General features: G+C 37.5%; 1 protein-coding gene across 2 annotated transcripts in view; it reads right to left on the reverse strand.

The window, feature by feature from the left end:
• LOC108668156 (disks large homolog 5) overlaps window positions 1–20,136 on the reverse strand; it is a 41,531-nt gene extending 21,395 nt beyond the window's left edge. Inside the window, exons 1-7 of one of the 2 annotated variants that reach the window (XM_018155313.2) lie at window positions 20,033–20,136; window positions 17,257–17,690; window positions 11,850–11,964; window positions 9,586–9,697; window positions 8,837–8,954; window positions 8,088–8,189; window positions 103–267 (exon numbers count right to left, since the gene is read on the reverse strand). In XM_018155313.2, the coding sequence (XP_018010802.2) occupies window positions 103–267; window positions 8,088–8,189; window positions 8,837–8,954; window positions 9,586–9,697; window positions 11,850–11,964; window positions 17,257–17,690; window positions 20,033–20,036 (1,050 nt within the window). In that variant the 5' untranslated portion in view covers window positions 20,037–20,136. Of the gene's footprint in view, window positions 1–102; window positions 268–8,087; window positions 8,190–8,836; window positions 8,955–9,585; window positions 9,698–11,148; window positions 11,710–11,849; window positions 11,965–17,256; window positions 17,691–20,032 lie in introns of those variants that run through there. The other variant, XM_047882939.1, reaches the window with a different exon arrangement.
• Between the last annotated feature and the right edge of the window lie 3,411 nt (window positions 20,137–23,547).

Below are 23,547 nucleotides of genomic sequence, written 5' to 3' on the forward strand. Positions count from 1 at the left end.
AATTATCTGTTTTCATCATCTTTTCATCATAATCATTGCAGAAAAGTTTGGATAAAATTATCTGTTTTCATCATCTTTTCATCATAATCATTGCAGAATCACCTGTGCTTGTTCATATTTGGTGGTGAGTGTAGAGTGTGAAGCAGCTAATTCAGAGTATCGTTTGCGTAGTGAGTCATATTCTTCTTTAACATCTTCATACTTTTGTGCAGTGCTCATGTAGAGCTGATTAATGGCTTCCCCTGAACCCTCTTGTGACATGGCCTCCTGCACACAATAACAATTCTCTATTACAACACGAAATTGACAAGTAATGATCAAGTACAATAATAAAACCAGTTGAGTTATGCTTCCAGCATCATAGTTCAGTTGGGATGCTCCCTCATCTGTCATGCAGATAAAGACATGTTTGATTTTCTGCATCAAAATGTTCAGGTTAGAAATGGGAATAACAAGCATAGAAAGTGAACAACAAAATGCATTGTTGTTGTTCCTAGTTCTTAGTAGAGAGTAATTGCTATTTTCTGCAGTCAAGGCACTTCCAGCATCGAGATGTTGAAGGAATACGGTAGAACTCAATAACTGTACAAGAAAGAGAGCCTAAATAACAAAGCAAAGAGGATAACAGAATTATTAAAAAAAACGTGGTAATTATCAAAACGAACTACAAACCTAATAGACGTTGAAGCACACAAATGAAAAAAAATTTCCACATAAAACAATGACACACAGAACAGGTTGGTAAGAGAATATGTATACCATTTAAAAAAAATACAAATGAGAGAAAACCAACCACAGCTCCAGTTTACACATAATAATGTTCATGAGAAATAAGTAATTAATTAATATTATTTAGTTGATGAAATATATTCATCTGTATTTATTGTATTTAATGCAGAAATGGTCAATATCTGGTACTAGCAATTTTGTAGATTGAGTGTATTAAAAAATGAGATATTTTACTAATGATGTTATTAAATTAAAATTTCGTTGTAGATTTACACACAATTCTGACAACACTCTAATGGGTAAAGCCTTCAACATAAGTTATAATCAGACAAATAACTTAATATGCACAGGTAAGAAACACTATGTAATCTGTGAAAGATGGAACATAACATAATAACTGAGATGGATGCAACCCAAGACCACACTTCAGAAGACTGCACCTCATACACTTGTTATGGGCAAAAACCAGCAAGTGCTATGATACGCAGTAAGTTTGCACAAAACAGTGAGAAAGCATCAAGTTGACAAATACTTACTAGAAAGTTTTCCTGTGATCAGCCATGATAAAAAGAAAAAATTCAGTAACAAATAAGTCAAGATATTATACTTCTTAATTTGAGCAAAAATATTGCAAAAATTTCATGAGCATTATTTCTTCACTTAATACTAATTATTTATTTCATGACTAATTAAAGCCAACCAAACATAATTTTATGCAATGGAAGGCTAAACATTTGTGCAAAATAGACGCCAATCATGCCTAAATGTTCATAAAAGATAATCATCTGAAGTGTGATATTAGATTGAGTCAAGGGAGCATGCAGCATTGTTGAGGTGACCAGCACCACATCAGACAATGCATCACATGAGAAGGCAAAACCATGCATCAAGTATTGAGGGTACAGGGCGTGCAAAGGGGTGGTCAGATCCAACAAAGAAATCAATCATGTAAAATGTAAAATGTAATCATATAAACAAGCAAAATGAAAGATCACAGATCACATAAGGGAAGATCCATTATAAAAACTAATAATTTTTTATTTCCATATCATTACTAGAGAGCCGTGATTTTAGTAAAAACAGAGAGTTTCCCCGTACAAATCTGATTAAACATCAAGATGTCAAGGGAATAAAAATTTACAAACGGAAAGCATTGCAAGATCAAGTGTCCAATAACGTGATGAAGAACTCTTCCTTGAGTAAAGTACAGGGAAACCTAAGCAAAGATCTCACAAGAAACCACCAGGAACATGTCCATCCCAACTATACTTCATCAGGCTCACACATATCAAAAACACAAGAAAAGTTATAATGAAATAGGCAATCGAAGAAAACATGTACAAAACAGTAAAAAATTTACAAATTAAGAACAAATTCAATAATAGTAAAAAAGTAAAAATATAGTATAATATAAACTGAAAAAATGGAGGTTTTATAAATCAATTAAAATAATTAATACATAGATACTAGAAATGAGAAGATAACAATTAAAATAATTCAAGTAAGCATTAAGTATTCAAGTAAGTTAAAGTAATTCAACAATTCAAACTCAGACAGTGGTGAATGAACTGCAGCTCGAGAAATGTACAGCTCAGCAGCCACGTATCAATTACTAGATCTAGTGCAAGCAGATACAACTGACTGTGCAAGCTGCACGTGTGATACCTAACCATTAATTAGTCAAAGGAAAGGTTTGAAACCTCGATAAATGAATTTCGAACCAAAGGGTTCAATCACAAAACATCATCCTCCTCAATGATGTCAATGAGACACTGAATACACCAACTTTTTGAGCAAACACAACAAACCCTGTGACAAAAAAACGAGGCTGAGAATTGGTGCCGCAGATAGTCCATAGTTTTAGACTTTAAATCATAACAAGAAAACACATTTGACAAGATTTTTTTCCAGGTGCACTTTGAAGAAAGACTAAATAGGAGCTGAAGACAGTTGCCATATGTCCAGAAACCTGCTTATTACTGAGCCAGCAAAAATGGTAAACAATGCAGTTGAGATCGCAGAAAAGTAGAGGAAATTTGAACCAATGTAATTTGCTGCCATATTTTTAAAACATTTTAACAGCAGGTTAAAGGGAAGTGACACCAAACATTGAAATCGGGACCATCATTCTAATTTAATGAACATACAAGGGCGGCTTCAGTATATACTATATATACCTACACTAGAATGGAAAGATCCAGTGCAATAACATTCTTGCTGTGAAAGAATTGCGCTGATTTTGAAATAATTTTGGTATTATTAGCGAATTTCCAAACTCTAAAATGAGTTTCACAAATTATTACACTTTCTGTTCAAATAATCGGCAGTGAACTTAAATTACATTTAAATAGGTAGGAAATCTGGTGTACTAGCGAACATATCACATTAAAGTACAAAAATGAATGACCAGGTCCACAAATTGATTAGAATTTGTATTAGAATTTGGTAATTTCAAAGTTTAGGTCACATTACATAAAATTTACATGAAAATTTCTGTGAATTTAAAAAGTTTATTTGGGAAATTTAGGAATAAGGTTTGAACCTTCTGGGTAAGTATTTATTTGAAAAGGTATTGGAATAAAGAAAATTTAGATTCAAAAACAAAATATAACAGACTGCAATGAAACAACAATGTTTCAGTAAATAGTTATATTTACATTACATTATTTTAACAAAATTAGAAAATTGGTATTATAGGTGATGCGGATGTATTATTTAAATAACATCGAGTTGTGAATTATGTGATGGGAACACTCAAGTAAAAGGATCCAATCGGGCAGTGAGACCTATGAACATTCTGAATAAAGAACAGTCAATAAAAATTGTAAAATTATCTGGAAGATAGATGAGCATGTAGGAGACTGTCATGAAACACTTCAAATTCCAATAACAATTTTGAAGCTGGACAAAGTTTGGCCATCAAGCCTTTTAGAAATTAATGCATTATAAGTCTAAATTAACTATAGTTTACAGCATGAAAATGAGGTAAAATTTGCAGAGATTCCTGAGCAACAAATATTGACAACAATGAAAGAAGTAAAAAAATTAAAATTGGTTGGCTTTTTGCATTCCAACTTTCAGGGAAATCATAGAAAACATGGAGGTTCTGTGAGTGGTGGTAAGCATTTTAAATGCTTGAAGCTTCTCTTCAGTCATAATTTCAACAATTTTAATAAAAAATTAAAAGAGCTCATAATAAATTTAATTTGAAGTAAGCTGGCAAGCACAGAGCCAAATAAAGGTTTGTATTAAGTAGTCAATAAAATACTTGAATGAGACTTTTCGATGTAATAAGTGCATGAATAGCTTGGAGAGAAGCGAACCCTTACACTAGTAGAATTGAAGTGAGCAATACGAGGGGCGGTGCGCGGAGGGCTGCTAAAAGTGGAGCAGGTCAAGATTTCGCGCATAAGTTCGTATGAATTTGACCTAAGCACAGAAGAGAGGAGAAAACAAACGTCAAGAGTTGCATGATCTGCAAATCTGGGCATCAAAAAAATCATCAATGATATGCAAATGTTGTCATTATTACATTGTAACACATTGGTAGTAAGATTCCATTATGATAACAAGGGATCCAAACAAACACCATCAATATTAGCCAGCATAACCTGGTTAACCTTGTGAACAAATGTTTCTGCGCCATGTGCACATTTTACACTCGCTAAACAATGTAGAATTTTTATTCCAATCATCACCATTAAGCTCAGGAGGTAGAAATTAATAGCAACACCAATAATAACCTAAAGGCGATTATCAATGAAGATCGCACGTACAGCTAACTAGCCAATAACTGGCAATAAGTGGTATCAGACCAACCCATCTGAGTCTGCATGCTTCAGTCTGCACCATGACATATATGCACAAGAACCTCCACAATCACTTCATGAATGAGGTGAGATAGAAAACTATGCTTGATAATAATGCTTGATATAGACAAATCAAAAGGGTTAACCTTAATTTTCAGTGCACAACATCCTAAATGATAATTCTTGAATACCATACTGTGTTTATTCACACAATTGAATTGAGGTTACTTTTTTGAACAAGCTTAATAATTCCCAACATAGTTTGAACAAACCCGGAAATCACCAAATCACCACATATACCGTACGGTACTTAGAAACTACAAATTACATGTTTGAGGTAAAAATTGCTCTTTTCTAAAAATAATGAAAGAAAAACACAAGAACTTCAACTGAAATTAAAAAAATGATAATACATGAAATAAAAGAAAAATATTCAAGCAATCTTTGACATCACATCCTGCAACATTGGTAAATGGTCAGCCATAACCCAAGCAACATTGTATGCATTCCATTTTCACATTCTGGCTTCAGTTAAAGGCTAAGAATAGAAAGAGATTCAGCAAAGGTGTGAGCTACAGAAAGTGAAAGATAGTTCAAGAAGACTTAAAAAAGCTACACAAACTAAAAATACGTTCTCAACAAAATTATTTCTTAATCCAACAATTATGAAATATTTATGAATAGAATCTCGTATAAAATTTTTCATGAAACATTGTAAGATGCAGTTAACAAAAATCATGTCAGCTCAATTTTCAATTATTGTCTTAATTAACTCCTTGACCAAGAAAATACTCATGGATGTTAGCAATGCAATTTTGTTCAAATATTTCCTACATGCGGCAAGCAATCTGGCAGTCGGGGCTATGAAATATGGACATGAATTTTTACCCAAAGTCATCATACTGAGCAAACTGAACGAATCCTGGTGGCTTCATTGTAAGAAACTATAGATATTTTTGAATCAGATATTTCAGACTAAGTTTAGAAGTAAGATGCATAAAATAAAAGACACCATAATTAAGAGTGCACAAGCATGCATACAGTTATTCAACTGCTTATAATGCTCCATTTGATTCATGTTACTGTTTCATTATTTAAAGAAAAATTTCATTTATAATTCTTTTAGAAACTATCAAAATTTAAGTTCATTTAAGGTATACCGTATACAGTATATGGTTTATCAGTATTATAGTAAGATAGCTATTCTTAGCTCTATCACAGCAGACCACTATTTACAGAGACTTATATAAGAGAATGAATCCTTCAACAGAAGTGTGAAATTGAGATAATAAAGTAGGCCTCAAAAATAGAGAGAGATCTTGTATGAGCTTACTTGAGGCAGCTCGCACTACAGCGCCTCGCACTACATCTTTGGTCCAGAGCAGCAGCACAGGGAACAGTCACTACATTGCTACCATTAAGCTCTGCCATCTAATATTAATTCAAGCTACAGCATCTTTCTACCGGTGCATCTATCCTATCTTAGCTTAGTATCCAGCAATAAAGTCATCATTGACCCATATTTTTATTAGAAAGAAGTTAATTGGTGTATACCAAAACCTGACCCTAAATGAAAAAAAAAAATTATTTTCAATGAGCTTCAAATAAGGGAGCTAATATTTCACTTGAGATATCAATTTTGTGTTAAACTGAAGAATTGTGGTCATAACCAGGACAAAATAACATGGCAATTTTCATAAGGATATGAAATCACGTAAAAAAATTCCACTTCGGCAGTGATTATGAAGTTTTCAGATTGTCAATGTTGGGAGCTGATATAGATAAAATTTTGAATAAAACAGAAAAAGAATTGCTATCTAAAACTGAAAGACTGCAGATATCTCATTGATACGCTGCAGCTTCACTCACACGCAACGTTTATATAGAAACCATTTATGGGAGACCAAAACCATTCCATAGTTTTATAAAATGCAACTAAATTGGCAGAATATCATGACAAATTCATCGTTAATAATTCCACCTGAAAATATTTAGATATTATGCAAGAAGTAAATGCATGAATACTTAGGGCAAGGCACCAAATAGAAGACTAATGAGAAGCTGTCACCAATGTATGTGTAAAGAGATTGGAATGTTATTTTTTTGAAAAGATTAATCTAAAAAGAAACAGAGTAAGAACTCATTAGCAATATTGTTCGAGGAGGTACGGTAGTTATCAACTTAAATGGGATCACTTGCAAAAAGGGGTTAAATAATTGCAATTTTATTTGCAGATATTCATCAGGTCTCATTTGCTGTTACAGCAACACAATAATATGAGCTTGTGTCTCCCCTAGTACAGATAAGCAATATCCAAGATGTTCATAGAATGAACATTGGAAATTTCATAGCCTTCAGAACCATCAGAGCTGAGAACTGTTTTAGGGAGGTACAAGATATGCTTTGAATATAACAGGAACACGACAACACGCATACAGGATACGAGGAGGGATACACTAGACAGAAGCAAGCCCACAACATGCAGGCCAAAGAGAGCTACCCATCATTTGATAAACTTGTATATAAGAAGCCATCAAAATTGATACACAATATTCATCAAACTATTAAAGCCACCCAGCAACAATTGTAATTAATTGAACTTTGCTTCCAAATAGACAACAATCGAGTTTTCTGGTAGCAGATTTCAGATCACAGTACTTGATAAAACCTTGCTCTAACAAGGATCTTGAGACTTGTTGAAACCTTGCCATAATCAGGAAATAACCTTATAAAATTGTTAAAATACCACATTCAATGTACTACTGTTCCCAATTGCAATCAGCCTTCATTTCCTAGGTGTTAATGTGGGCTTAATGAACAGACTGACAGAATTCAGGCTATGTGTAGAATAAACTGAAAATGTGTCTCATCCGTTTAATCACTGTTAATACAAATACAATTTACTTACTGATTTTCATCATGCACATTTTCAGCAATGGCATTCTAAAGCACAGAAATTCACTTATTTCCATAACTGGTATCATTTAATCAACAAATGCCATCATGCAAGTCATCTGAAAATGATTTTTTAAAGTAACTGTAGCACTAACAATCCTAACAATCCAAGACTTTAGCCACTTTTCTAATTTTAGCCACTTTTCTTGAATCAAAAATTGCTTCAATGCCACCAACATAACATTCTTCTCAGCAGGAGGTACTAAAGCTGTGACCGCTGCATATTTGTAGAAACATTTTCCACGGAAAGCTAAACCAATTGATTTTCATTCAAAACATACAAGCCAAGCTGAGGATCATCAGTCCACATGACACAATGACTCAGAAGTGCACAACAGCCACACGAGGATGAAAAGCATAACACTCATCTTGCAACAGGACTCAAGAGCATGAGGATATATTGTCACTCATTTAGAACCCATCCTTGATAATGACATACTATATTCAAAATTGTATTTTCTTTTGTATTCATTGATAATTTTCCAAATAGAGTTTTTCTAAGCAAACATTTTTCCAGCATATATGTTTCCAGGAAGGCATAGGTAAACACTAAAGCCTGCATAATTGGTGTAGAGGAAGTAGTAAATAGTTTACCTGTTGTTGTCTTCTCAGCTCAGCTATCTCCTTCCTGTCGTCTTCCATCAAAGTCTGTAAGGATGTCACTTCATCTTCAAGCTTTTGTTTCTCTTGCATAATCTGGAGAATATATATTGGTTTATTGTATGAAAACAGCATACAAAGGAGAAATGTAAGGAAATTAGTATAAATTGTAGATAAATTGATACTAAGGCTCACATATTTAAGATTTCATGGATACAAATGATCTGTTGAAATTAGACTACCTAATTTCTATAGAGCAGTCAAAAGAACTAACCATAACTAGGTAATTCTTTTTTGTAGAGGGATGTATAAATGCATAAGAAGTATGAAGTGCTGTTGGTCTCTTGCTGTCTACTATCCAACATACCGTATGCAATTTGTGAGCATAAAAACAAAGTTTAGTTCATTCAAAATATGTGCTTCACAGAAATAAGTACCGGTACCTACCTACTTGATTTGAGACCAGAAAAAAGTAGATAATCGTTACATTAAGGGTATAAAACAAATTAGTTTATAGTGATAGATATGAACTAATGAAGGCATGTTCACATCACAGTTTTATGATAAAAAAATACCATATCAAACCATAGCAGTGGCTAGTAGCTTGAACTCTCATAAGAAGCAAAGCATAACAGAAATAACACTTCTACAAATAAAAATTCCTTGTTTGAATACTTTTAATTTAGTGCAACAAAATTTTTAGAGAAGCAACAAAATTTGGACATTGGGCTCAGGACACAGACCTCTTCATACTGCATGCGCAAGTTCTGGAGTGAACCATAAGTTGCTTTCTCCTGCTTCCTGTAATAGTCAGCTTCCTTGGCAGCACTCTCATACTTTCTAGTGATCTCTTGATTTTGCCTGAAATATCATATCATATCATAAGGCTAGGAAATACAATTACACCCTAGAGATTGCACCAATTTTTTAACAATAAATATAAAAATGTGTCTTGAGATTGAAAAACCATAAGCAATTCATGAATATTTGAATAATGCAAATCATAGTTTGCACTATGGTATTGATTATATATAGAATTGAACAAACAAACAACTATTTTGAGAAGATAAATCTTGTCCAAAGTGTACCAAACAACACATTAAATCTTCCTGCAATAGCATGCCAGACTTGCCAGTCAATCAGATTTATTGACCTCAAAGAAAATGTACATGTATGACATATTTTCAATTTGATGGAGTTAGAAGAGCTAGTACTTGAACAAATCAATACCTTGGATGGGCTTTGACAATAAAATTTATTAAATAAATTAAATTTATTTAATTACATTTATTTAATTTATTAATAAAATTTATTAGCTTTGTTGACTTCAATGTTTGATAGAGGTTTAGCAAGAGTACGAAGTGAGTTTACCACCAGCAAATTAAAACAAATTATAAGATGACAATATTTTGTAATCAATTTACAGGAATGTAATATCCCTTTTTGGAATAACATTTTACCAATATATATATTTTGAAAATCTTTAACCTACTTTCTGAGTGACTGGATCTCCATGAGTGCTTTCTCGTAGTGCTGCTTGAGAATTTCATAATCTCGCCCTCCAATGCTCGGCTGCTTGCTGCTGATCCCACTGCTGCTGCTTACTACAACAGTTAAGTATCAATTAATTCTTGCTGCATAATTATTATCAGCTATTGACACATATAAAAGATATACCATATTTACTTTGTGTTTGTGAGACTAATTGCCCAGTAGAAAATTTGTCCCAAGATTATCAGTACATGAATGCATTTAGATTCCATGGTAGGTATGTTAACCAATGACCTAATATTTTGAAAAATCATCTTGATCAACTTTTCTTTATTACGTATATGCTGTCAAGCAAAAGTTGAATAATTCTTATAGTATGGAAAACAGAGTGATTCTTACAAAATATTCTGACAAAAAATAACAAATATATTAATAATACCTACATACCTAAATACATAGACACTTAGGAGACACTGAAAAATTCTGTAGATTTTTTCAGGCTGATATAGAAGGCTCAAGGCAGCATTGCTGCAAATATTATTGGGGTTACATTTCAAGATCCCTCAGTGACATTTGTTCATTCCCATAGCAGTAACACAATTTTTCCCAAGTTATTTGTCTTTTAAGTCATTATTTGTTAGGTATTAATACATGTATTCCAAGTTCCTTCAAACTTTTCCCTAACTCTTACTATAAAACACCACATACCCTTCAGATAAAATGATCACTTTCAATGCAATTGAGGTCCCTGACAATGATTTAAAGCAAAAAGTAAATTTGAGTTACCAATTTCTGTCCACTAAAAAAGAACATCAGAGGCAATGTTTCCTTTTCAAGATTCTCTCATCCGTGAAGCCAGAGTTTCATATCCAACTGGCCTTAAGCTAATATATATCTCTATAACTAAAACAAAGCTTAATATTAAGGAAAAACTAGAGAGGTGTCAGAATTACCCACGATGTCGGAATATACCGCGTTTAGGGTAAATGCGGTATATTCCGACATCGTGGGTAATTCCGTCACCTCTCTAGTTTTTCGTTTATATTAAGCTTTGTTTTAGTTCCATGCGTTTGTTGATGGTTGAAATGGTGATGTCATACATTTGCGCATCGAACTACTGCCAAAACACTAGGTCTTGGCCATCTAGCGGGAAAATATTGAGATCCAAAGAGAGACAATGCACGCTACCCACTACCCAGTGAGATCATCGAAAAATGTGTCAAATTTGACAGTTGACCTTGCTCTACCAAATACACAGCAAATACCTAGTGAATACTGAATAACTGTATAGGAAGAATATTATGGTTTGAGACTTTTAAATACGTCTGTGAATGTATTAGGAATCCTTTAAGTATACTTGTATTTGCTGATTTCAAGTGGTAAATAAATTAATAGATGATTAAGTTGAGAAATGGATTTAGACACATGAAAACTAATTCCGTCACAACTTGAATTGGACACACACAGATCGTTCCAAAGTTAGTATTAAAGACTTATAATATTCATAGGCTGTCAATTAATAGATGCTTTAATCATGATGCAAAAAATGAATCAATTATCTTACTTTTCCTCACAACGCGCTACGGAGAGTCAAAGTAAACATTGTAGGTATTTTAGTTTTTTTTCTGCCCGATGTACAATCTATGCATCACAAGGACAAGTCAACTGTACCTCATCTTCGACCGAAACAACAACAACGATGCTCACTTTAGGGACAAATGTACAATTTCTACCCGACTATCCAGACTATAGGCTAGCTAGATACTGCATTCGATCGTGCATTACTTAGAGATATACGATCATTGAGTTTGATGACTCATTGCTTATACTGATACATTATTCGAATAAATTTTCACAAATAAAACTTTATTATTCAATATTTTCACTAAAAATGATAAATGTACTCTAATGAGTGTTCTAACTTGCATGCAATTTCGCTTGGGGCGAAAGTGGAGTAAACTGCGATTTCCTTTTGAAAATAGAAATCACCAGAAGTTTGGTAAAGTTAGAAATGGTTAAATATAAGTTATATATTCGTTGGAATTGTGCTTTGAAATTAAAATACGTTTAATCAGACGCTGGAATCACTATCTCTCACGATATGAACTTGGAATTAAGATAAGATCATGGGGCTGCATCAATACTCAGGCATTTTTAAATTAGAGTTGAGCCATACGCAGTCGTGTATGTGTTTAAAAATCCTAAACATCTTGGCATTTAACAATACTTTGTAGCTTCTTATACATAAATTTATGTGAAACAAACCGAAATTGGCAGGACGGTCTGAATAGAGAGACCCTCGGCTGCTAACCGAATCTTCTCGGTCACGCGCTAGCTTTTTTAGATCTTTCTTCAGGTTGTCCCGTTCCTTGCTCACGAGCTGCTCAGCCAAAAAAGAAAACATTTAGAATTTGTAACAACCATGAGGGTTTGATTGTTGTAAAGTATATTTGCAATGAGCAAATTAAGAAATTTGTGTATTGCTTTCCTGATTGCATCCGCCAAATTTTGAGATTGTAATTGAATCGTCATGTACCTAAGTTGCGCCGCACATATTGAACGAATTCAGTAGGTGTGTAAAACCCTCAATTTCGTTGAATATTAAACAAAAGATGTATACAATATGGAAAATAATGTTAAATCCCTGTTAGATTCTAACTTACTGTTTCATTGTTAATATGACCACTATCTCGACAGAGCTCAGTAAAATAGGAGTTTCCCTATATCATTCTCTGTTATATATATATAATATAAATGTTTGAGCGTTTACTAGGCCGTAGGCCTGTCGCCGATTCTTAACATCGCAGAACATCCACAGTATTTTGCGGTCTCGAACTCGCAACTCACTGCTACAATTATGCTGTGCTTAACCGCCCGGCCTCCTCGCCGATTCTGACCAGAAACTGGCGCACAGAGCTGGGATCGAACCCGCGCCTCTCTGCGCCAATCTTGATACTCAGAACTTTAACCACTGGGCCACCCTGCCACAATATAATATATAATATACTAAAAATAAACACAGCATAAAAAACACGTACCTTAGGCTGGAAGGTTTGTTACAAGGTGACAATATAAGAAATATTGGACTACATACCCTTAATACGTAAGCGTCGAGGTTGCGAGGCTGTGGCTTGAAGAATTCTTGCGGTGTATTATTTGATGCAGGCAAAAATGTATCTCCAATTTGAGTGGAACGCAATTCGGGAGTATTGTTCAAGTTCAAACATTGTTTTCTCATAGAGTTTTTCCTGTACGGTATTCGTTTCTTTGCCAGAGTTCTATCAGTTTTCATACTCTGAGCTTGATAATTCTTAATGTCTGGTGCTGGAATTTCCGATGGCTGCCATTGGCGCGAGTTAACAAAATTTCCTCTGGCCCTGAGACTCGCTAGAGTGGTCTTACTGAGGCCCAGCTGCTGCAGTGCGGCCATGCGTGGGTCGTAGTCGTCCCAATCACTGGAATCCTGGGACCGGATTTTCCAACTTATTTTTTTATTTGAAAATTATCTGGTTATAGCCTTCTTCCCCCTCCCCCCTCATTTGTTTCCTCACTTGAAAACCAAATTTATGATCAGCCTTTAGGTAGAAGTCATGGGATAATGATCGGGAAAATATCTCAAACGATGAGGTCGGCGATTTGGTGAAAAAAATAGCTAATTGAAGCCAATACTTTTTGCGCATTATGGCATGGTAGTATTATACTTCAGCATATTGATTGTGTGAGAAATCCTTAATTTGACAATGCTGAACCATGGTATAATTGTGGCTGAGCTGAAGAAAATAGGCCTGTCGCCAGGCGCCGAACAGTAAGTAAAAATGTTCATGGTGAAATAACTATATGCTCAATGTTAATGAAATTTGATGAATTTAACACCTAATAATGTAATATCGTGCTTCATCGGGCTTTGTGTCAACGCGTCCCATGTAAAGAACTGTTTTGTTTTCATAAGTAAGAAATGAAATAATATTCGGTCTGCTGCTACAGTACTCATAAAATAATTTTAATACGATTCAAGTTATTACAACAATTCGCTGGAAAAATTTACTTGAATTTGAACAGTGACATTTTTAATTGATCAGAGTTAAGCTTGAAAAATGAAGGTTGTTTGAAGGCTGGCGAAATTGTGGTACGTACATTGTTTGAAATATCGGTAATTTTTCTAAACATTTCTGACAAATATTACGCAACCTAGAAGTACTTACGAGTAGGATTTAATAATAAGCGCCGGTATTTTACCAACCAAACACGAAATTTACAACTCAGCAACAGGAAGCAATGAGAACAATAATGACAGAAGTAATAAATAAAGAAGATAAGGAAATTGCAAATCGTTAATTCAGACGACTCATGAATGAAAAGTTATTGAAAATTTGAATGCTTCACAATTGCCACTGATTAAAAGGTAAACAAATATCTATGATTCATATATCAATAATATTTAATGTACCCGATTTCCACCAGAGTTCGCATTGGTTGTGTCCTCAGCAGCACCCGAGTTTTCAGCAGGAGGGCTCGTTGCCGTTGCTTCCTTAGGGACGTCTGGTGCTGATGATGTGTTGAGTGCTACACTGGCTTCATCAGCAGCGGTGTTGCGAGTTACCAACTGATCATCTGTGTTTGATTCAGCATTCGCCGGAGTCACTGTCGTGCGACGAAGTCGTTGAGACAAATAGGAAAGTTCCGTTCTTGACCTTTGAGCCCACGAACGAATTTTGGTTGTATTTCCAGCCCGAGACCTCGACCAGCTCCTCGGCGGTCTCTGATTATCCTGACTCGGGGAACGGCTTTTCGAACTCAGCCACCGACCACCCGAAGACCCCGCGGTGGCTCGCGAAGGTCGTGACGGGGACAAATTTCGGACAGGATGTGTTTCGGTGCCTCTAACCCACTGGGCCCACGTAACGGACGGCCGAGTCAGACGCGACCTAACTGCAGAAATGGCTGGGGCCACAAGCTGGGCTGTGTCCCTTCGGGCAGCCCTCATCCTACGTGCCAGGCTCCACGACCTGGGATAGAGAGGAGACACCGCCCCCCTACGGAGGGATGAACTCCCGCCTACCATTGTCTGCTCGGTCTCCTCACCAGGAATTTGTTACAGAAAAAGTTCGTCGTAACCCGGATGGTGTAAAAGTTATGAGGTAACAAGCGAACACATTGTGAGTTCAGTGTTCATTGCAGTTTGTCGATCACAAAACGCTGCTTGCACACAAAAGCCAGAACTTCACGTAGTAATAAAATTAAAAGGAAACGAATTTTCCCTTGACTGCTATATGTGTGAATGATCTCACTATGAGGAGCAAGGTCAGTGGTATAGCGTTTAATTTGTTGTCAAATAACTTTTAGATTTTGTTTCACATGACCGCATAGCGCATAGGCCACATAAGTGTCTAAATATTTTAGGGCATAGCGAAACATTTACATTTTAGAAGGAAGTAGTAATTTTGATACAATGTACACCATCCCGAAGTTTGTAATTGAAGATGAACTTATCTTCGGGAAGCGCTGTCTAGCAACCTAAGCGCAGTTGACCGCTCACGCCCTCTAACACAAACACACTATTCATGAAGCACGTAACAATTCATCGTCTAAATACTACAAATGATAAACCTTGACAGAAAAAACACGGCACTTGATCTATGGCTACATCACACACTCTGGAGGTTAACACTATCTATAACTTATTCCTTTCTTCAAAAAGTCACCAGCATCTGCACAAAACACGAAAGTTTCATGTGAGGCAGCACGACGCGTAGGAAGCTGAGCTCATGACACTGCAATGGCGAGGGTAAGATCGCAACTGAGGGCAGTGAGGGCAAGGGAGCGGGCTGGCCCCACCCACCACTGGCGCATCAGGCTGCGGGTCTGCGCTGCACGACGCTGATAAGCAGGCCGCCTGCGCCTGTACCGGTGAGTCATAGTTTACAGTCGCTGCTACTTACTGCTGATACTTGAGGCTGCTGATACTTGAGGCTGCTGATACTTGAGGCTGCTGCTACTTGAGGCTGCTGATACTTGACTTGCCCCCGCACCACCTTCAACCTCTGGTACCCCAGCACAAGTTCACTAATAACGCTGTCGCCGATACTGCAGCGGGCGCTGGGTGGCTTTATTGCCGAATATTCTTGCTTCCGCCACCGCTCCTCTTAAACACAAATTTAAAAGCAAAGAAAATGACAAGTAAATTCATCAAATCTTCATCAAAAAAGTTTCCGAGAGCTCATGGAGTCTTTATCTTTTGTCTCCAAAATATTTTCGATGAAGAAGTTTTTTTTTAGAATTTGTGGCTAACTTGTTGTCGAAGCAATGTAAAGATAAATGAACGTGTATACGCTCCCGTAGAGTTTCATTTTTACGTATTTTCCAGCAGTTAGGTTTCCCTATAAATAATTCACACAGTTGCTTAGTAATGTATCGATATTATTAAGAGGTCTTCCTCTTCTCATTCAATCACTGGTAAATGCTCATTTTATAAACACACGATTTCAATAGAAACCTAACTAATTAGTAAACTAGTGATAATTTCATAGAGAAGAACAGATCGTTCAAAAAATTCACATAAAATCTCTAGGCATGCACGAATAGCAAATAATTCTGAGTTTTTCGTTAGAATCGAGGTTCGGACTGGCGAGCTAATTAACTTGTCAGCGAGCGACGCGCAATCAGAACGAGACTGCGTTTGCCGCTACGTGCCACGAAGCGCAATCTGAGGGAGAGATAGGCATTGTCGGGGCCTCATTGTTTCGGACGTGATAAGCGTCATGCTATATCGAGGTGCTTTTCCGATGAGCTAATTCAGCTGAATACCATATATTACCATATGGTATTTCAAAGTCTACTTGATCGAGGTAATCTTGAATGTTAACCTCCCTTGATTGGTTCTCAGAGTATTTTATCGAGAAGGTCGATCGAGATTTCAAGTCTAGGTATTCTATCGAGTTTCTTATGCATCTCATTTGAGTTAGTGTGTCACGACATTCTTTGAGGTAATCCTCTTAGGAGTACAGTAGCTGCAATCTAAAGAGTTTTTCCCTAAGGTACTCCGAATTTCTCTGTCAAGAAGCTTTATCGCGGCGGTTAAAAAATGTGAGGTACGTAATTTATTCGGTAAGGAGAAATAATATTGAAGCTAGATGCTCGGTCTAAACATGGCGCATTATTGAAAACTGTTTCAAATCAAGAATATACCACAAAGGTGTTTTCAGTGTAGTTTTCATTCGTTCGTTTACAAGTCAGAATCATTAAGTGTAGGGTCATAACGAGGTGATTTTCTGTTAGTTCTATTTAGTTCAGTTTCAGGAGATATGGCATGTCCAATAACGTGTTATATAGTGTAAAATGAATCCACCATGATTTTCTTCTTCATGCAGAGTCGCTGAAAGTGTGAGTCATTTACTTACCTGTTTTGAATCTATGTGTCGTTACTGGTTCTCCTTGGTCATGCAGACTATTATAGCATGCGAGTTAGTAACTACAACTAAGCTCACAAATCCTTCTTGAATATAGTCTACATTGTCCCACAAGCTATGAGTTTGCGACCAATCTGAAATCACATCAATTAACACGCATGCACGTTGAAATCGAAGTCATTTTACATGCATAAAAAAAACCTGAATAACGTCAACGCCGTTTATCATTATTTAATAAAATGAAGCTACGACTAAAAAGACTTTACCTTGAGCTCGGCCCTGAGGAGCGACACGCTGCTGTGTTCGTGAGGGTCGTGTGAGGAAGACATCTGAGGGGAGCTGCTAGAGTAGCCATGACGGCTGTCCCCTGCCCTCAGACTGCCTCCGCTGTCACGCCTGTTGCTAGCCACACTGTCCCTTCTGTTGCTGCCTGAACTGTCCCTCCTGTTGCTGCCAGCACTATCCCTCCTGTTGCTGCCACCACTATCCCTCCTGATGCTGCCAGCACTGTTGCTCCTGTTGCTGATGTCACCACCTCTGCCCTCACTGATGAAGCCGCTGCTTAGTGTTGTTGAGGACTGCATTGGCTGCTGCTGGACTCCTGACGATGCTGTCACGTTCACAGGTCCTCCTCCAACAGAAGACGCCGAGCTTTTCTTCTCGTCACACTCGCTGTCTGACGTCAGCGCTCCGATTGAACCTGAAATAAAAATTAAGTTCCTATTACTTAAAAAATGTACAAGGAATGAAGACAAGTTGTATATATCACGAGTGACTCTACAGTCACATGTATGGTAAACGCCGTGTTTTTTTCGCAATTAATGGGTTCTGCTTTGGCAATGACGAAAACCATAATAATACGAATATTGAGGTCATCAACGAATTTATAGTACAGAAAGACCTCGATTCAAGCGAAAGAAAAATACGTCCTGCAAATTTACAATTTTACTCTGTGACACGAGTGTCAATTCGAGGTGTTTGAAATGAAAATTTAAATTGGCCAATTCGTTCCCGTTTACCCAGTATATTCTTCCCTCCTTAGGAGTTGCGTGAAACCTACCATGCATCACCAGGCCGCGGACCGAACATTGGTAAAATTGGCGAATCACGCAACTTATAGCTAACAACATCTGAGAACATGTGTCTGATACTAAAGTTCCAAGATCAATCGTCCTTCGACGAGTAGCTGTTCGATCGTGGGCCGATTCCGTGCCGGGGATGAATACAGGAGTACACACATTGGTGAGGAGTATGCTAGAAGGCACCTACACTCTTTGGCTGTTAGTTGAAAAATTATTTCTTATGTTGGAGACCTTATCATTCCCGGTTTCTTTCATTCGTCAACCGAAGTTGGTTGGTCTAATTCAATAGGCATGTTTGGGCTTGTGTGGCTTAAAGTTGATGACGTGATGTACCAAAATTGTTGGAAGCTACGTTATTGGAGGAAGTGATCATTTCAGTTCATGAGGCGCTGAACGGACATTGGGCAGTGTTGGTCTCCGACAGGCAGGGTTACGGTCCTAAATCTAGTTCCTGGACCAGGGACTGGCTCGTCCGCTCCAAAGCTATCGACGTACGGAAAACAAAATAGGCGTTTTATTTCCTGTGCTCCAGCCAACACCTCTTAACACGAGAACTTTGGAGATTTGTATGAACTCGAACCTCTAACTAGAGATCACTCTAATTGTCTTGCTAACAAAGGGGGTTCTATACTGCTTGATTTAATCTCATACGTTCATACTCAATACTTGATTATCTCTAGCCCTTTAATGCTCTATATCCCGCACTATTACTCCGTGACATCTCACCACTAACCGTGGTGTGGAGAGGCTGGAGCGGGCGGCAGGGAGCAGTGGACTGCGACTTAGTTTTCCTTAGTTTCGACTGCTTATATATATACCTCAAGACAAGTCCTGATAGTCTCTATATTCTATTGCAACTTAAACACGACCCCTCTCGATAATCGTATTATTTACTCGTTTGCTGCATTAGGAGAGGCTTGGAATTCAGTGCAGAATTCGATAATTACGCGATCTCATTTGATGATGAATTTTACAACTCATGCAGTGAGTTCAAAGGAATAAGGTAAGTCGATAATAAACGAATGGCAAAACGATAATTGGAGGTTTCACCGCAAAACGAGGTTCGCTTAGCTAAAAATTGTACAACAGTTATTAATTAGAAACTCTGAAATTTTTTTAACAAATACTTTTTGTTTCAGTCAATATGAGATTATACTTTATTATTATGGAATTATGTTGGCGCTGCAGAGATAAACACCAACACGCAGTGAGCTGAAGGATCTGCTGCTAGACTCGTAGGATCGCCCAAGGCCTTATTCAGTCCTGGGGCTTAGGCGGTGTCGCGTGAAACAGCGTGCAGCCGTAGACGGTGACGCGTGAGACAGCGTGCAGCCGTAGACGGTGACGCGTGAGACAGCGTGCAGCCGTAGACGGTGACGGTGAGACAGCGTGCAGCCGTAGACGGTGACGCGTGAGACAGCGTGCAGCCGTAGACGGTATCACATTTACATGCGGTGGACGCCCACAGGAGTTACGCCTTCACTCAAGGCTTTCCATGGCGAATTTACGAGATAAATACAAAGCTGCCATACATATTCTCAGGGCGTACTTAACGTATTATTTCTTCATAAAATATGAGAAATTAGGGCACGACAATACGAGAGAGATACGTGATAGAGATTAAATTCTTCCCTAAATTAATTACAAATAGTGAATGCCTTTTTTCATCGCATCTACTCAGAGACTGCAAAAATATTTGTATAAATTTCGGCAACTTAATCTTTTTCAATAAATTGCGTTTTTAAAATATATTTTGGCACAGCAACTTAGAAACGAATTCTCAAGGCATCACAAAAACATTATTTGCAGTGCAGTAAAAACTATAATGTAATAATAATATACGCTAATAATTAAATAGTTTACACTAATATTTCACTTATTTATTGTCTGATCAATAGATTACCAATTCACTGAAAAGATTAAAAATCTGTTCCATGCTCTGTGAAATACTCGTACTTACTCATTTCGATGGCGACTGAGACGCTCAATCACATTCAAATTTCAAGTGACCTCAATTGGCTTGAATAACATAATATAGATTATCGGATTTGTGTTGCCACATAGTTAAGCTTTCAGTCAGGATTCACCTGGCAAAAAGTTCACAAATCCTTTGAGAAACATCAAGCAAGCCTTAGATTTTAATAAGAGTTTTCAATGTAAAAAAAACATTGAATGTCAGGATCTCATTATGATTTATGAAATACATACTGAGCTTGCCCTCGTTTAACGAGGGCTTTTAAATAAACGTCATTCGTTAATTAATATTCAAACTCCGCTATCAACACAACACAAAGAAGTGGCTCAGTGGCCACGCAGAGACTGAAAGTGACTTATTCCTGATGTGCGAGCGGCTGAAATAAGCGCTTTGCAGAGGTCCAGCGTGCGCACGTTTAGCCGCAACCTTCGCGGCGTCACGTAATTTAACGGATCGCTTGCATCGCTGGCCACTTCCGCGGCGTTGCATGTGAACTGCAACACACACGCTTTTTCGCCATCGCTTTTTGTTGCAATGCCTGATTTTAATCAGGGGTTAGGTGTTTAGAGCTAGAGAGTTTTGGTAATTGGTTTCCCTCCTTGAATTCAGTTCACAATTTATACTTGAAATCCATCATTTTAATTATTCTGAATTGAAAATCATGTGGTGCATAGATATTCTTGGCATATAGCGTAGCATAAAGCAAACTGACTCGACTCTAGGCCTTGACTACTCGTAAACCAAACCTACTGAACTAGAATACTAGCAAACTAAAACTAGAAACTGAGGTTTCTAGCGAGCTGAGAATCTAGACCTAGACGTTTACCGTAATGACCCTAGACCCTGGTTACTAGGTAACTGACACTCAAGGTTTAGACTAATAGCAAAATGACTTCCAAGATCTAGACTCCTTGCACGTTGACTTTACAAGTCTTATAGCCCGCTGACTATAGCCAGACTATCAGGGCTCTGGAATTCTAGACGCACACCTATAGTTCACTGACACTCAGGTCCTAGACTATCAGTGCTCTGGAACTATAGACGCACACCTATAGTTCACTGACACGCAGGTCCTAGACTATCAGTGCTCTGGAACTATAGACGCACACCTATAGTTCACTGACACTCAGGTCCTAGAGACCTAGACTCTCAGCGCTCTGGAACTCTAGACGCACACCTCTAGCACACTAGCACTCCTGAACTAGACATCTAGCACACTGACACTCTAGTCCTATACAAGCTGCGCGCTGACGACGCTGGAGGCGCGGTCACGTCTCGACAACGTTACTTTCACGTCGCTTCGTCATCGCCTGAGTCACGTGCGTCACGTCTGACGGGGCGGCTGTTCTAGCGTAACGATTGCATGCGTCTAAAGTGCGCTTGTCCGTCTTCAGTTATAAGATATTATAACTGAAATAACTAAAAAAATGTAATGGTAGCTTTCATGTACTGTTTTTAAAGTGCGAGTTTGTTTGCGAACGTTTGTTAGAAGCCTTGTGCTGGAAATATTAATATATAAATGGATTATTCGAGCTCGTATCCACAATGGCTATCGTGGAATGTTAAAAGGGTGGGAAATTTTACTGCCAGTGATGGAGATATGCGGCATTGCAAAACGAGGAAGGGCGGGGAAGTGGGAAATAAATACTTCTTTTTATTTCAACTAAGCAACAGCTTATCTGAAACTAATAATTTTAAATTTGTTCTAAATTTTATGACATAAATATAATGATAGAAAGATATATACCTCTGTGAATGAACGTTTCTCTTGAAAAGTGTGCCAAATTTTAAATTTTATCCTAAGTAAAATTTAATCGAAAAATTGAAGCATGAAAATTTCCGTTAAATATCTCAATGGAATTGTAACGGCAATTGCGCTTCAAACGCCGCGTGAACGGACCTCTCTTTAACGGACATCCATTTCATAACAATTATTAATAGGATTCGGGATAACGGCATTTGGGATACATGGATTCCGAAATTATCCATCCCGGGCAATCGTGTCTACCTGTTTACTTAATCGAATTAACCGCTCTGCCGAGGTCTCGTATAAACTATTATTATACAGTATATTAACTAGTCCGCATCTGTAATATTTTCAGGATTACATCTCTATGTAACTTGGGAATTAAAAATTTTCATCAGCCGATTAATATAAAATTATTATTAAGACAAGAAATGCAGCAACTTTAACATAGCAGAATGATAATTGGGTATGGTATCGTTCGCATAATGCTACACATTCACAATTGCGTGGAGTTGCGGTTGACCATGCATGGCCTCCGTAAGAAGATACACTGACATTTGGTTCATAAAATTATCTTTGTCGTCGAAGCTGTTTTTGATATTTATAATATCTGAAATTACTGATACTTTTAAAAGGCGTATAGGAGTCTCAAGGGAATAAGGTATGCCGTGTCACTCTTGTTCGTACTTGGGATGTTGGTCGCCGGCTCCAAGAGCTTGGCACGCGGCGTAAAGAAGTGGCCGGGTCGCCCCACTCAATCTTCGCCACGACTCCTCCAACTTTATGCCGACGAGTTAATCGGCAGAGTAAAAAACCTTACTGTCGTGGCACGAGCGTTTAATATGTGTACGAAAAAGTGGCAGAGGTCCTTAAATGTTGGCTATATCGCCCAAGGACTGAGCGAATAGGAGTTTCGCTCAGTCCATGACGGCCCAAGCATATGCTGCTGTGCGGGTGATGGAGTTGCACTTCAGGGAGCGCGTTGGGCAGCAACAGCAGCGGTAGTAACAGTTACAAGAAAGCAGTAACAGCAACAAGGGCAGCAGTAACATCATCAAAAGCAGTAGTAACAGCAGCAGCAATAGCATCAATTTGAGCATCATTAACAGCAATAGGAGCAGCAGTATTACAGCATCAAAAGCAGCAGCAGCAGAAGTAGCATAATGTGTTACAGCACAAGAGCAGCACAGCAGAAAAAGCAGCGGTAGCATCAGCAGTATCAGCTACAAGAGCAGCAGCAGTAGCACCAACAGCACCAGAAGAGCAGTTGACGTAAAATGCATTGCACCAAAAGTTAAGACCTCCCAGAAATTTATGCTCTCGAGTTTTGTTCGCTGTAAAACACGCCCGAGAACTTTGCTCTGGACTCGATGACTTAAACTCAGAATCGCAAGGGTCGAAGCTCATAAAATTTACTCTGCAGTTTGAAAAAACTTCGAAATAAAATCCACATCTGCGATTAAAGGGCTTAGAAGTGGCTTTGAAACATGAGCAACGAGACTTTCTAGGCCAACAAGGCAGAAAAAGCTAGTCGTTTGGATGATAAGAGAACTCGACTCCAAATGTGTTCCAACTTTTTAATCATGAGTGATTTTACGAATGAATTTAAATTACAGTGTTAGAACGAAGCACGCTCCTTTCAAAACTGTAGGAAACTTTTATAACTGTTTAAGCTATTGTAATTGATCGTCAATATAATTTGCCTCGTCTTACTTTGTTTATATTTGGACGAATTCAGGTACAGTACCTATCG

This window comes from Hyalella azteca, unplaced genomic scaffold, assembly GCF_000764305.2.
Source record: "Hyalella azteca isolate HAZT.00-mixed unplaced genomic scaffold, Hazt_2.0.2 contig11647, whole genome shotgun sequence".
Lineage (NCBI taxonomy): Eukaryota > Metazoa > Arthropoda > Malacostraca > Amphipoda > Hyalellidae > Hyalella > Hyalella azteca.